The sequence below is a fragment of the Hypomesus transpacificus genome, chromosome 19 (assembly GCF_021917145.1).
Source record: "Hypomesus transpacificus isolate Combined female chromosome 19, fHypTra1, whole genome shotgun sequence".
NCBI lineage: Eukaryota > Metazoa > Chordata > Actinopteri > Osmeriformes > Osmeridae > Hypomesus > Hypomesus transpacificus.
This window is the reverse complement of record NC_061078.1, coordinates 6,543,829-6,557,080: the sequence shown is the minus strand read 5'-3', so window position 1 is coordinate 6,557,080 and position 13,252 is coordinate 6,543,829. Positions and strand designations below refer to the sequence as shown.

General features: G+C 44.0%; 3 protein-coding genes across 5 annotated transcripts; 1 reads left to right on the top strand and 2 right to left on the bottom strand.

Moving 5' to 3' along the window:
* The first annotated feature begins 1,275 nt into the window (after positions 1 to 1,275).
* On the top strand, positions 1,276 to 4,048 carry nitr3r.1l (novel immune-type receptor 3, related 1-like). Its single transcript, XM_047041379.1, has 2 exons — positions 1,276 to 1,727; positions 3,189 to 4,048. Exons 1-2 carry the CDS (start codon positions 1,308 to 1,310, stop codon positions 3,534 to 3,536), a joined length of 768 nt encoding a protein of 255 aa, XP_046897335.1. The 5' UTR covers positions 1,276 to 1,307; the 3' UTR covers positions 3,537 to 4,048.
* LOC124481457 (cytochrome P450 2B4-like) lies at positions 3,983 to 7,657 on the bottom strand. Of its 3 annotated transcripts, XM_047041370.1 has the most exons (10): positions 7,571 to 7,657; positions 7,080 to 7,182; positions 6,364 to 6,526; positions 6,029 to 6,181; positions 5,684 to 5,844; positions 5,229 to 5,402; positions 4,999 to 5,137; positions 4,734 to 4,921; positions 4,455 to 4,596; positions 3,983 to 4,336 (listed from the first exon to the last, which is right to left on the bottom strand). In XM_047041370.1, coding segments are annotated over exons 1-10 (1,419 nt in total). In that variant the 5' UTR covers positions 7,573 to 7,657; the 3' UTR covers positions 3,983 to 4,142. The 3 variants fall into 3 exon arrangements, with proteins under 3 accessions (XP_046897326.1, XP_046897325.1, XP_046897327.1); XM_047041369.1 differs by lacking the exon at positions 7,571 to 7,657 and having other exon boundaries at positions 7,080 to 7,341; XM_047041371.1 differs by lacking the exons at positions 6,364 to 6,526; positions 7,080 to 7,182; positions 7,571 to 7,657 and adding an exon at positions 6,303 to 6,357.
* On the bottom strand, positions 7,522 to 12,568 carry LOC124481460 (transcription factor E2F4-like). Its single transcript, XM_047041378.1, has 11 exons — positions 12,336 to 12,568; positions 11,724 to 12,194; positions 10,756 to 10,865; positions 10,514 to 10,675; positions 10,321 to 10,364; positions 10,125 to 10,189; positions 9,721 to 9,991; positions 9,481 to 9,591; positions 9,035 to 9,082; positions 8,839 to 8,883; positions 7,522 to 8,703 (listed from the first exon to the last, which is right to left on the bottom strand). Exons 2-11 carry the CDS (start codon positions 11,871 to 11,873, stop codon positions 8,588 to 8,590), a joined length of 1,122 nt encoding a protein of 373 aa, XP_046897334.1. The 5' UTR covers positions 11,874 to 12,194; positions 12,336 to 12,568; the 3' UTR covers positions 7,522 to 8,587.
* Positions 12,569 to 13,252: the final 684 nt, after the last annotated feature.

The following is a 13,252-nucleotide window of genomic DNA, read 5'->3' as shown; positions in this document are numbered from 1 at the left end:
GTTCCTAGCAATCATTGGAAGGTTTACGTTAACTGTCAGCTAGCTGCTCGAGCAGGCTGCAAATCTGGATGACACCAATCACACCCAGGCCACCCATCCCATTCTCATGTCTGTTAGCTCCCACTGACTAGTCCTCTGTTGAGCTGTCCCTCAGCTGGGCCTCATCCAGGGGCGCTGGGTCAGAGGGGGTATAGTCTTACCCTGCAGCCCAGGCCAGCATGTCTCTGTGGCCTGTCACTGTGCAGACCCCTCCTCCCCCTGGTCCCCTCTCACTCTGACCACACAATCAGACCCTGTGCAGGGCCACCAAGGCAGGCTCCCTGGTGTCAGACTGCTGTCTGCTGGCACTGAAACCCTAGAGGGCTGAGTGAAAGGGCCCCCCTCGGCCCCTGAGCTGCCTGTTCCAGTGGCCTGTGGAGGGACAAAAACTTCCTCTTGTATTATTGATGCTGCGGGGAACAGCAGTCACTCAACACGGCAGGGCTCTGCTGGCCATAGGAATAGTCAATGAGAAACTTAATACACCAGCTTTCTCTCCCTCTCTCTCTTTCCTTTTGTCTTCCTCTTTCTCTCTCTCTCTCTTTCTTTTTCTTTCCTCTCTTCCTCTTTCAGCTCACAGAGGGCGCTAGAGAAGAGATCAAATACTTTTCAACCTAGGCTTTCAACCTTCAGATTCACCTCAGAGCGGATTTGAGAGGGCGCAACAAGTAGCATTTATATTTCATTTCCTCACACTATTGCTTACCTTCTGGTCTTCGTAGGTGTGTAGAAAGCAGTGCAGATATGGATTTGGTTTGGGACTTATGCTAGGAAAACATGTTTTGCTAAAGGGAATTGAATTAAGAAATCTCTAATCCAAGAATATAAAGTAAATCATCTTTAGTCTGAAATACCAGGGCTAGAACTCCTTGCATTACATGTTTGCATTTGCAAAATTTGTTTTTTTGTCATTACTCTAGCAATTTTCCCCAGGACTTTCCAAATTACTTTCTTGCATAAGTTAAACTGAAAGTAATTCAACACATGATTTAGGCTTCATAGAAAAACGTCTTTCTGGAGCATGTTTACTTTGTTCAGAGTCTTCATTTGTTTAGAAACATGGAGGCAATTTGACTAAGGTTCCTCTTCCCTAATGACTCTTGTTGTCCTTCCTGCAAGAGGAAGGAGAGACCAGTCAAATAGCATCTCTGTCATGTGTAGGCAAATGGCCTTTCTGAACTTGAGGGGTTTTTGATTGGTCGACTGGGTCTTCATGTTAGAAGAGACAGAGCCAGGTGTAATCCACACTGACTAGCCACCAGGCCAGGATGGAGAGAAAGGGTAGCTTCACCGCGCTTCTCATCACTGCCCTGTTAGTGCTGGTATCTGCTCTACAAAGAGAGTACTTCCTTGTAACAGAACCAGCATCATGGAATGATGCCCAGCAATATTGCAGAAGCCACCACACCGACCTGGCCTTCATCCACACTAAGGAAGAAGCCAACAACGTCTCTGCTCTTGGTAATGGGAACTTGGTCTGGATTGGTATCCACAGAGACACCCAGAACCATACCCTTTGGTACTGGTCTGGACGCAGGACATCTACATTCACCGACTGGGAATCTGGCCAGCCTAATGATCGTGAGGGTAATGAGGACTGTGGCAGTGCAAAAACAGGTGGAGGCTGGTATGATTTACCATGCGATAAGAAAATAAACTTTGTCTGCTACCAGGAGACGCCTAAAGTGGTCTTGGTGAAGGAGAACAAGACGTGGGAGGAGGCCCTGGAGTACTGTAGAGATCAGGACAGTGACCTCCCCAGTCTGCTCTCTGAGGCTGAGCAAAGTTCAGCCAAGAAAACCACCTCAGAGGCCCAGACCAGCCAGGTGTGGACCGGCCTGCGCTTCCTGGCTGGTCAGTGGCTGTGGGTGAACGGAGATGAGCTGAAATACCAGAACTGGCCTGCGGGGGAGATGCCTTTCTGCCCTGCCCGGTACCTCCATTGTGGGACCCTGGACAAGGAAGAAGAGCACTGGGGGACCAGGGACTGCAAGGAGAAGCTCAACTTCTTATGTGTCAAAATAAATTAAGACAAGGAAGTCAAACTAAATATGCTTGCAAATCTATCATTAAAGTAGTTTATGCCTCTAGTTAGGCACATTCATATTTTCATGAAGACACCATTGTAGATTATATACTTATATAATGTTGATAATAGATTATCTTTTGAACTTTTTGTAACTTTAAGTTTATGTTAACAACCCATTGCATACTGAATTAACTTTGTTTGGGCCTGTTCATTTGTATGCTATGCCATTATCTATAGATTTTGTATTCTTAAAATAAATAAAAACATTTAAAACACCCTGTTTAGGTCTCATGTTTTCTTGGGGTTTTCTCTGCCTTCTCTGTAGCTTTAGAGTTGAGAGGGAATTGAATTAAGAAATCTGTAATCCAAGAATATAAAGTAAATCATCTTTAGTCTGAAATACCAGGGCTAGAACTTCTTGCATTACATGTTTGCATTTCTTAAGGAAAAATTTAATGTTTTTTTGTCAATACTCTAGCAATTTTCCCCAGGACTTTCCAAATTACTTTCTTGCATAAGTTAAACTGAAAGTAATTCAACACATGATTTAGGCTTCATAGAAAAACGTCTTTCTGGAGCATGTTTACTTTGTTCAGAGTCTTCATTTGTTTAGAAACATGGAGGCAATTTGACTAAGGTTCCTCTTCCCTAATGACTCTTGTTGTCCTTCCTGCAAGAGGAAGGAGAGACCAGTCAAATAGCATCTCTGTCACGTGTAGTCAAATGGCCTTTCTGAACTTGAGGGGTTTTTGATTGGTCGACTGGGTCTTCATGTTAGAAGAGACAGAGCCAGGTGTAATCCACACTGACTAGCCACCAGGCCAGGATGGAGAGAAAGGGTAGCTTCACCGCGCTTCTCATCACTGCCCTGTTTGTGCTGGTATCTGCTCTACAAAGAGAGTACTTCCTTGTAACAGAACCAGCATCATGGAATGATGCCCAGCAATATTGCAGAAGCCACCACACCGACCTGGCCTTCATCCACACTAAGGAAGAAGCCAACAACGTCTCTGCTCTTGGATTGTGAGGCAATCACAACTGTGTTGCATTGCAGAACAATGTAGCTTTTAATTACAAATGCGATACAAAACACTCATTTTTCTGCTATGAGTCTGATCTGGTCCTGGTGAAGGAGAACAAGACGTGGGAGGAAGCCCTGGAGTACTGTAGAGATCAGGACAGTGACCTCCCCAGTCTGCTCTCTGAGGCTGAGCAAAGTTCAGCCAAGAAAACCACCTCAGAGGCCCAGACCAGCCAGGTGTGGACCGGCCTGCGCTTCCTGGCTGGTCAGTGGCTGTGGGTGAACGGAGATGGGCTGGAATTCCAGGACTGGCCTGCGGGGGAGATGCCTTTCTGCCCTGCCCGATACCTCCACTGTGGGACCCTGGACAAGGAAGAAGAGCACTGGGGCACCAGGGACTGCAAGGAGAAGCTCAACTTCTTATGTGTCAAAAAGTGGTCAGATTAGTAGATATTTTAGTACTTTATTTCTGTAGGAAACACTATCCTATATATCTATGTAATAATACAATATGTAACATGTACTATAGATGGGTTCCATGTAAATGTATTACATGTTAAAATATGCATCAGGAATATGTACTAATATTTGTATCTTAATCTTATTTAAGAGTATATGTTAAATACATTCTTGTGTGAAACATGCTTACTCATGGAAATATTAATTGACCATATACAGTAATTATCAATAGATTTGTAAAAATGAGATCAACCCTCATTGGACGACATGAGTACAACGTTATTTCCTAAATGCTGTATACAACAATACAATAGAAGTATACAATGATGAAATCTATGTCCAATCTAAATACAAGTGTATTGAGAAAAATATAAAAATGTTGCCTTTGACAGGACAGGTCCAAGAAAGAAATGGACAAAAACAAACAATATTTTAATCTAGTATCTTTATTCTGTCAATAATCCAGTTTTATTAACTGCAACTAAAAATCCTGTGACACACAACTGATCTTTTCTTCATAACAGAAAGTCTGGATCAAACAGAACAATCTGGGTAGCAGCATTACAAGTACAAGTTCTCCACCTCTAAAACACTTCACCCTCTCTGGCTTTTCCTGAAACACACCCCCATGTGGTAGGGCTTAGGGGACTGCACTGCCCCAAAGATAGTACTGGGGTCCAGGGGGTCTTGATCCTTGGGCCAGACAAACTGGAACTGACGGAGCAAGGTCACCGTGATGAGGAACAGCTCCATGCGTGCCAGACCCTCGCCTAGACACACGCGTGGACCTGAGGGACACAAACACAAACACAGCACTTACAGAACAGAGGTTTCATTTCTCACTCTACCTGTCTGTTTTCGTCCATCTTTATATTGTTTTATTTACTCTCTCTCCCTCTCTCTCACCAATTGAGAAAGGCATGAAGGCATCTGGCTTTACAAACTCCCCGTCTTCATTGAGGAAGTTTTCAGGGTTGAACTCGTGAGGGAACTTCCACTGGCTCTCTTCATGCAGCGCTGAGGATAAGTTAGGGATTACTGTTGTACCCTGGAGAAACGGAGAGGGAAGAAAGATTGAGACAGAAATAGATAGAACACAACCAAAAGCTAAATATGGCACTTTTATCAAAAGATTATAGAACATTTATTTTGAAACTAGGTGGAAGGGGGTGTGGACTCGGTGACCTTGGGCAGCTCAAACCCCTGCAGTTGGGTGTTGCAGGTGGTGCAGTGGAACACACTGAGTGGCACAATGTCACCAAAGCGCTGTGACTCATGGATCACGGCCTGGACGTACGGCATGGCGCTCCGATCCTCGTAGGAGGGGTGTGGCCGCCCTTCCATCACCGCCTCTATCTCCCGATGACAGCGCTCTGGAGAGGATGCACATTTGAATGGGACATTTGGTGGGAGAGCGGTGTGTGTGTGTTTGTGTGTGCCGTCTATTCACCCTGTATGTTTTGGTTGTTCATGAGCTGTATCATGAGACTGCGAAAGGTGGTGGAGGTGGTGTCTGTCCCGGCTATAAACAGGTCAAGCAGCAATATTATCATCTGTGTCTCATCAAATGTTGAGTCTTCATTCGCTGTCTGCACATAGACAGACAGACAGACAGACATTAAAATTCCTTGTGTCCCAATCAGTTTCCCTTGGGATACTTCGCGCTCTCAGACTTTGTACCTTATCCAGCTGGTCTAAGTAGCAGTCAATGAGGTCTCTGGGCTTGCCCGGAACCCTGGACTTCTTGTGTTCCAACACAACCTTCTGGGTGTGTTCTTTGACACTGTTGTAGATGGTGAATGCTCGTCTGAAGGGGAGGGGCAGGTTCCTCAGGGCAGGACAGATCTCATAGAGCTGAAACAAAAAATACCTGGCTAACACTGTACTACTGACATAATAAAGATGTGTGGATCTTTGTGTGAGAACATATCTAAATTGACACCTAACCTCTCTCTCATTCATAAATGTTCTACCTGGGTTGTCCATTGCAATATAAACCAGAACAGCAAGCAGCAAACCAGTGAGTATCTGTACAATGTTTTAGTACCCTGTGATCTAGATTAAGTTCACCCTGAGTATGTGTAGCATTAGCCTTAGGTGGCACCAGTACTGGGAATTCTTGTTGTTTGACTGACCGTGGCCCAGGGTCCAATGGCCAGAGCGGTCAGTTCCTGCATCCCCTTGATCAAGGTGATGAAGACGGGGTCTTTCCACTCAAATCTCTCGCCAAATATCAGAGAGCAGATGATGTTGGATGCAGCTTGGTGGAACAAAACCTGAGGGTCCATGGATTGTCCTGTCCAGCAAGAACAAGCATTACTATTCAATAAACACAAACCAAACTATCGTGAAACTTGTTTCAAACCAGATTTCAAGTATGTGTGTATAAGTGCATCTCTCTTTGTAAGTGTGTGTGTTTTTGAGGGAGAGAGAGAGAGTTTGTATTTGTGTGTGTTGAATGGTTGAATGGGACACTATACCATCATGTGACTCCAGCTCAGCGCTGATATGGGAGATTTCTTCTAGGATACGTTCTTCCATGGAGCGTTTCCCGAGACCAAAGTTCCTCAGCGTAAACAGAGCAAACCGTCTGTGCTCCTTCCAGCTTGGACCATAGTCTGCTAAGATGACCCCTGACACACAAGCACACTCAAAGTATACACATAAAACAAAGTACATGCACAACAAAGTATAAGAACAAGGGTTATTGGACAGCTTTGTCTTCTCTTCGTACATTGAGAATAATAAACTTACTATCTAATCAGCACCAACATAAAACTCCTCCAAGTTGCCAGTGCATGCTGCCAGTCTTTACCTTTGCCCTTTGTTATGTGGCTAATCATGAGGTTATCTGGGCGTCCAGAAAACTCAGCGGCGCGTGTAACCAGTGCTTCACGGATGGTCTCTGTGCCCGTTAACACCACAACAGGCCCCGAACCCAAGTAGAGGCTGAAGATCTTGCCATAGCGCTGTGAGAGCTGGAACGGAGGGAGGGAGGGACAGACAAGTTGTGTGTCATGAAAACATGAACTTTACTCAACTCTGGACTTTGTACTACTATCTAAACTGATCTTGCGGGTTATCCTTTAGTAAGTATTTACAGATACCATAGTTTAAGAATGAGACAGAAGATCTGGAATGCAGAGAGGGAGGGAGGGACCTGTAGACTACAGACTCCTCAACCCTGTGGACTTGTTCTGCTATTGTATATAGTCTCTCGACAGATGCGACAATTAATAATATGGCACTTTTTACAGATCTGACATTGGGTAGTACAAAACAGTAGAGCAATTCTCCAATATTGTACTGATATTAAAGATACACAGTATTACAGATTAACTAGCACTAAAACCTGCAGACTGTCAATTAGGAATTCCTATTTGAATGGCGACGGCACAGGGAAAATGGCTTATATGATCTTCTTTTATCTTACACCATTTTGCTTTATTACATCATCATGCTGTGATGTGAGCTTCTGCTTAGATCACTATATATATTGACATTTTTATTAATTGAATGAAACTTTATTACCCTCTCCAGGTCTTTCAGAGGATTCGTGGCACTCAGCTGCAGAATATTGCCTATGAACGGCAGCGGACACGGTCCGGGCGGGAAGCCGACAGGCCTGCGAACCCTAATGAGAAAGAGGAGGAGAAAGAAGACACACAGTAGCACCACTGACCCCAACATGGTTACTATGTTGACTAGGGATTTGGACGTATTTATTCAGTGCTTCAATATTTATAGAGCTTCAAGCAAGCATGCGCACACAGATACACAACAATGACATTGCAGTATTAACTGTACTTTGTAATTTACGTAATAATAAACTAAAATGAGTAATAAACTAATTAATTCGCTTTATTAGTCAAATGTATAATTTTTGAAATCTTTCTAAAAAAAAAACAAGTGGTTATTTTTATAATTAAATCGAATCAAGTGATGCAACAAAGTCTAAATAAATCAAAACCAGTTAACATTGTGTTTTATTCTGAAGAACAGGAACTTTTCATAAAACGTACATTCCCTCAGCCTCTGCAGCAACATATGTATTATCCGCAGGTCGTACACAGAGAAGGTTAAGTCAGATGAGCACAGTGCTGTGGTTGCAAAACATTCAACACAGAGAGATGAATGTTAGGGTGTTCATCAGCATCATACATACACTACATATAGAAAAGGCTGACATGGAATAATGATTTTGGTATATTACAGCAATTATTTCTCACACACCAACCTTCTCTCACTCCAAACATATTTTAAATGAACAAAATACTCAATTTTAAAGTAGCTAATATCGAACATAATGATAATCATTTACATGTTTTCTTTCATTCAAAGCACAGTCTTGCAAGACAAGGCTAAACTCATTTATCAGTACAAATGCATCATGCTGACCCTGTACAGTGTACTGACCCTGGTGAAAGATGATATATTATATACAATATAAATGACCATGCTAAAAAACATGGGACCCTGTATAAGACTGCTGATAATATGTATTCCACCTGAGTTCTCTGGCACATTTGTTAATTCCATAAATTGCCCCCAAATACACTGGTTGCTGTGACATTTGGGCGCCATCTAGTGGACAGGGAAAGACACTGCATCACTTGACATCAAAAGAGAAAAACGCTTTGCAGTGTCATGTAGTTTTACAGTTCCTTGTCTATGAGGTGCAGCGGCTATGGTAGCAGTAAAAACTGGCATTTCATTGCCCCCTCCCCTTCCTAGTGCAAGGACATGCTAAAACATATTTGCAGCTTTATAATAGCTTATCTGTAATGACAATAGTACAAATCAACAAACAGCCAATAAGATGGATGCTTGTTTACAAAACGTCTCCTTTTAAGATTTTAACTGAAAATTGAAACTTTACAAAGATTAAAAGTATAGTATAAAAATTGTCCGGACAAAAAACGGTCCATAAAAATTGCTTATATAATAACACTTTAAAAATAGCTCAATTATCTGTAACAAAAGAAAAAGGTGATAAATTGATTCTTAAAAAACATTTTTCACCCAGAAGGGTTTAAAGGTCAGAGGTTGAGTATGGGGATGTCAAAAAGGTCACAGAGACCCTCGCTTTCATCCAGGTTATAGATATAGTCACAGTCTCCTGGTGGAGGAGAGAGGCGGAGAAGAGGAGAGAAGACTGGAAGACAAAGAGCCAGGAAAAACAGGTAAGACATAGATAGAAACATAACCATATATACAGTATATAACAATATATGTATATAAATGACTAAAATCCTTATGATGGAAAACACATGATTATATCATCACTCACCTTCAGATGCCATGAGCTCTTCCAATAGATCTGCACTCACTATTTCTGAAGAGATAGACAGAGTGGGAGAATGAGAGAGGGGGGAAAGAGAGAATGAGAGTGTAGAGGGAGAGGGAGAGAGAGACATAATAAATATAATGAAATAGAAAATGCAGCACATCGGAAAAATGATACACCACACCACACTTTTCTCTACCTTTGGTTGCGTCAAACACATCAGAGAAGTCTTTGGAGAAATCAAGCACTGAAACGAAAACACATAAAAAAGACCAAACCATCATGAAGTACCAAATGATATACCAGGAGTAGAAAGCCCGCCCTACACTATGAACAATACCCCAAAATACACCAACATCTGGCACACACACTCAAGATCTCCGATTGAAGTATAACAGGGCCTAGTGAGCCCCCTGGCAGATGCTTCCTGTGTAACAGGGCATTGGGGTTGACAACAGTTAGACAGTGGAAATAGTAATTGGGTCAAAAAGGGTATGCTAACTAGACAGATGAACTGTGTGTGTGTGAGATGACACAAACCGTTGGCAGCCCAGTGCCAAGATACCCAGCTGGTCTTCTGTCCTCACGCACACACACACAGTCATAGCAAATAATACTTGTTTAACTGAAAACAAGATAACCTACAGTCAGTTGTGGTAGGTTCCTTATGCGGAGAGCTGTTGACCAATGAGGTTGACGACTGAAGAGGCTGGGTGTCCAACGAGAGGGTCTGTGTGTTTGAGTTGTTGGTCTCTGCTGAGAACAAAATGGATGATAGAGAACGTGAGTATAGGGGAAAGAAAGACACCGAATAGGACATGATCCACTTGAGGTTTTGCAGGTACTGTTGATTTTTGGACTGTTAACATTCTCCTGGTGCCATACCTCTTGTTTTAGGGATGGTCTTGCTAGTGGTCTGAACAGCGGCTACACTCTGGATGCTGTCTGTTGCCCTAGTCCGGTTGGGTGTGGCCGTCTTCGCAGTTGCACCTGCAGAGGCCACTGCTGCTTGGGCGTTCTGAAGCATGTCCTCAGGGGGCGGGACTGGGACCACCGTGGGGGCGGGGTTAACAGGATCTTTGTTGATGAGCAGAACGTCTATGGGTCCAGCGGTGCTTTTCAGATGGATCTGGTACTTTCCCTTACCATTGACAACCTAGGATGATCAAACAAAAGAGAGGCTTGCAGAGCAGAAGCAGAAGAGAAGGAGGGGGAGAAGGAGGAGAAAGAGGGACAGTAGAAGGAGGTGGAGGAGAAAGAGAAACAGTAAAAGGAAGTACTGGACTTACAGCGGTAGGTATGGGCACTTCCAGTTGAGTTCCAGATGGAGCTCGCACAGCGAGGAGGGTTTTTCCTGAGGAGAGACAGAGAGAGGGACCGTCCTTACAGGCAACATTCACCAGGGATCTCCCTCGCAAACCCCACAGGACTCAACAGGAGACATACAGAGAGAACCAGGAAGAGAGATGGATGGGGGAGGTATACCTTTGAAGCTGTTGCAGATGTCCTCATGGTTCACGTAGGCTAGAGTTAGTCAGAGTCAAGGTCTGGAGCTAAGAGCCATTACAGGATTAGCAGAAAATATGAGACTGTGTGCCAGTCAGGGAGCTGGGACACAGCAAATTAGGCTTCTAGAGAAATGTGCATACGCCTGCATGTGTGAGCGTAGTAAGGATATGGCATGTTGTGGGAGTCCTCCGTCACGTTCCTGAGGCTTTGCTGGACCCACACCCTCTGACGGTCTAGCTCATGTTCCTTCTTCTCCAGATCGTCCAGCTCCGACTTCAGGTCTACAAGCCGATCACCGATCTCACGTGTGTTACAGCCCGGACCCACACCTCTGTTAGACAAAGAACACAGTGTTTAAACACACACACACAATCGCACGCACATGCACACACACACACTCCCTCTACGCACTTCCACTGAATGCTGTTCTTGGACTTCTTCTCAATCAGTCCAATGCCCTCCAGCACGTTGGTGATGTCATAGATGCGTCTCTTCTGTCGGACAGCCAGAGTGTCTGCAGCCTGCAGAGAAGAAGCAGGAAGACACCTTGTTACTCCCTGTCACTCTCTGTCTTCCTCTCCCTTTGTCTCTTTCTCTCTCCCCATCTCTCTTTTTCTTTCTCCGTCCACTGTATCCTTCCCTCTGTCACTTGGTCTCTTCCCATCTCTCCCCCTCCACCTCTCTCCAACACACACAACCTTGTAAAGATAATTTTCTTCTGGGGTGCGACACCAGGAAGGAAGCCTTATCCAATGTGGATTTCTAGAACTGTCAAATCATAGGGGTCAGAGGGGTCTGTCAGCCAATTACTGGATGGGTCACAGCCCTCTTAGCCAATAAAAGGAGAGGTCAAAATCCTATGAGAAAATCAGAGGGGGGTACCAAAGACCTAGACAATAATGACAGCCCATGACATAGCCATCCACTGAAGAAAGACTTCCTAAGACTTAACCTAAGCTCTCTAGCTCCATCGCTTTCTACTCATCCAGAAAATTCTTACTGGCAAAGAAAATAAGGCGTGCTTCCACTCTCTGCTCGCCAATTGAATTCCAATGAAATCCTTTCTAGTAAAAACCATACAAATACGTTGGCTAATGGAATATAAAACTAAACAGCATAGTCCCCTAACACTACTTCTTTCAGTCACATACTTTAATAAAACGTGCAGAGGAACTTTAGTAAAGAGGAAATGTGCAACTTTGAACACCCAATGATGCCATACTGTTCAGCAGCTAAAAGCACCGCAGTTACTTTGGTATTTTTGCATATTACTCAATTAATGATCAAGCCGCGGATCCGAGTTTAGTGCAAGCTAGCTGATTCGGAGACGAACTAGCTTGTTGATCATAAATTCAGATATTTGAAGCGACATCACTCACTACTTTCAGATCCAGCACACCGTCCTTGGCCTCTTGCAGTAACGTTACGAACTTGGTCGTGAGCAGTCCAAGACTCCTCTCGTGCCTCATCGCTGGAGTCTGTCCATCGGACATGGCCTCGAGCTCGGTTCGGCTCACCTCCACCTCCATAGAGTACCGTCTGGGCCGACTGCTACTAGAACGGGGCTTGTTTATGCTATTTCTGACCAGCACAAGCCTTAGCTAGCTATTTGGCTTCTCAGGTGGCAGACCGTGAACTGGCACGGTCCTTCTGTTGAAACTTAAGAGCTGCAAAATCGTGGCTGTGTTTATTACTGTGCCTGTCTGGGTCCGGGATCGGTCAGCTTGGTGTTCCCGTGACAAGCCACTGCAGCCAGCTGCAGCCAGTCGATAAAACAGACAGATAATCCAACGTTGTATCTACAGCCGTTAGGGGCGCGCTGCTCGGTTGATTTGAAGTGTAGGGAGTATCTGAGAAAGGAAGACGGCCAGCAACCACGGGTGAAAACGCACTGTATTTTTTAAGATTTCACAATATACGAAGATATATTTAGTTCGATAGATGTGTGGAGCTGCTATAGCTAAATTAAGCAATGAAAACTTGGAACTTACTGCAACTGTTCCTTGCAATCCCAAAACCGGCCTGGCTTCTGGAATAGGGTAATGACAAAAAGAACTGCCTTAACATGCAGTTCAAATACAATTTGAATACAGTCGATTAATGGCGACCTCCGTTGTAAGTGAAGGCGATATGCAGTTTAAAAACTCCCTCCAACTGCATCTGTCACCCAACAGTCACGGCTACGTCTTCCTTCCTTCCTCTTCATCCAGAAAACAAGACGACGAACACGAATGGCTGTCGGCAGCTCAGATCTCGTGCTCAGCCAATAGAATGACGCCTGTTCTAAGGGAGCGTATCTATTTATTTTTTACAGCACTCAGAAGGAAGTCCTCCAACACAAATAAACGTGTCAGTGTTTCCATGCAAATAAAAGGGAGCTTTATAGGCTATATCAATGAGTACATAGATATACGTTGCATTCATGTGGACATAGATATAAGTTTGGCCCACGAAAGGTACCTTTATGATGGTTTGGCCATGATCCATCAAAAGTTGGTTTGTTGGTCAACGGTGCTTTTTAACTTTCTTTATGACTTCATTGTCTGTTTGGAGCTTTTATTGAGGATTTTTATTTAGTTTGTTATTGAGAGTAAGTAACACAAAGCTATCAGACTGAAATTATTTCTGCCATTGTCAGTGTGATTTTGTTAGCATGTGTATGAGAAAGACAGTGAGTGTGTATACTTATCCATGCGAGTTGGGATTTGGGTACTAAATACTGCAAGTCATGCTGGACATGTAATGGTCAATTGCACAGAAGGGAATGGGCTGTGTTGAGGGACAGGAGCTTCCCTTCTATCCAAAATTGCTAACTGACCTATTTCTGTCCACCATGGTTACCAGCCCACAAAGGGGTCTTCCCAGGAGGTCCAGGCTGGACAGCGAGGTCTGTGGTGGCCCTCCTATA

Excerpts from the sequence above, each read along its gene's own strand:
- LOC124481457 (XM_047041369.1), bottom strand. The coding sequence starts at position 7,238 with ATGTTGGGGTCAGTGGTGCTACTGTGTGTCTTCTTTCTCCTCCTCTTT. Across the intron at positions 5,845-6,028 it reads TGAGCTGGAGTCACATGATG|GACAATCCATGGACCCTCAG; the intron begins GTATAGTGTCCC and ends CTTGCTGGACAG. Across the intron at positions 4,922-4,998 it reads GAACAACCAAAACATACAGG|AGCGCTGTCATCGGGAGATA; the intron begins GTGAATAGACGG and ends CATCCTCTCCAG.
- nitr3r.1l (XM_047041379.1), top strand. The coding sequence starts at position 1,308 with ATGGAGAGAAAGGGTAGCTTCACCGCGCTTCTCATCACTGCCCTGTTA. Across the intron at positions 1,728-3,188 it reads ACCAGGAGACGCCTAAAGTG|GTCCTGGTGAAGGAGAACAA; the intron begins GTCTTGGTGAAG and ends GAGTCTGATCTG.
- LOC124481460 (XM_047041378.1), bottom strand. The coding sequence starts at position 11,873 with ATGGAGGTGGAGGTGAGCCGAACCGAGCTCGAGGCCATGTCCGATGGA. Across the intron at positions 10,866-11,723 it reads GTGTGCTGGATCTGAAAGTA|GCTGCAGACACTCTGGCTGT; the intron begins GTGAGTGATGTC and ends TCTTCTCTGCAG. Across the intron at positions 9,083-9,480 it reads GGAACCTACCACAACTGACT|TGCTTGATTTCTCCAAAGAC; the intron begins GTAGGTTATCTT and ends TTTTCGTTTCAG.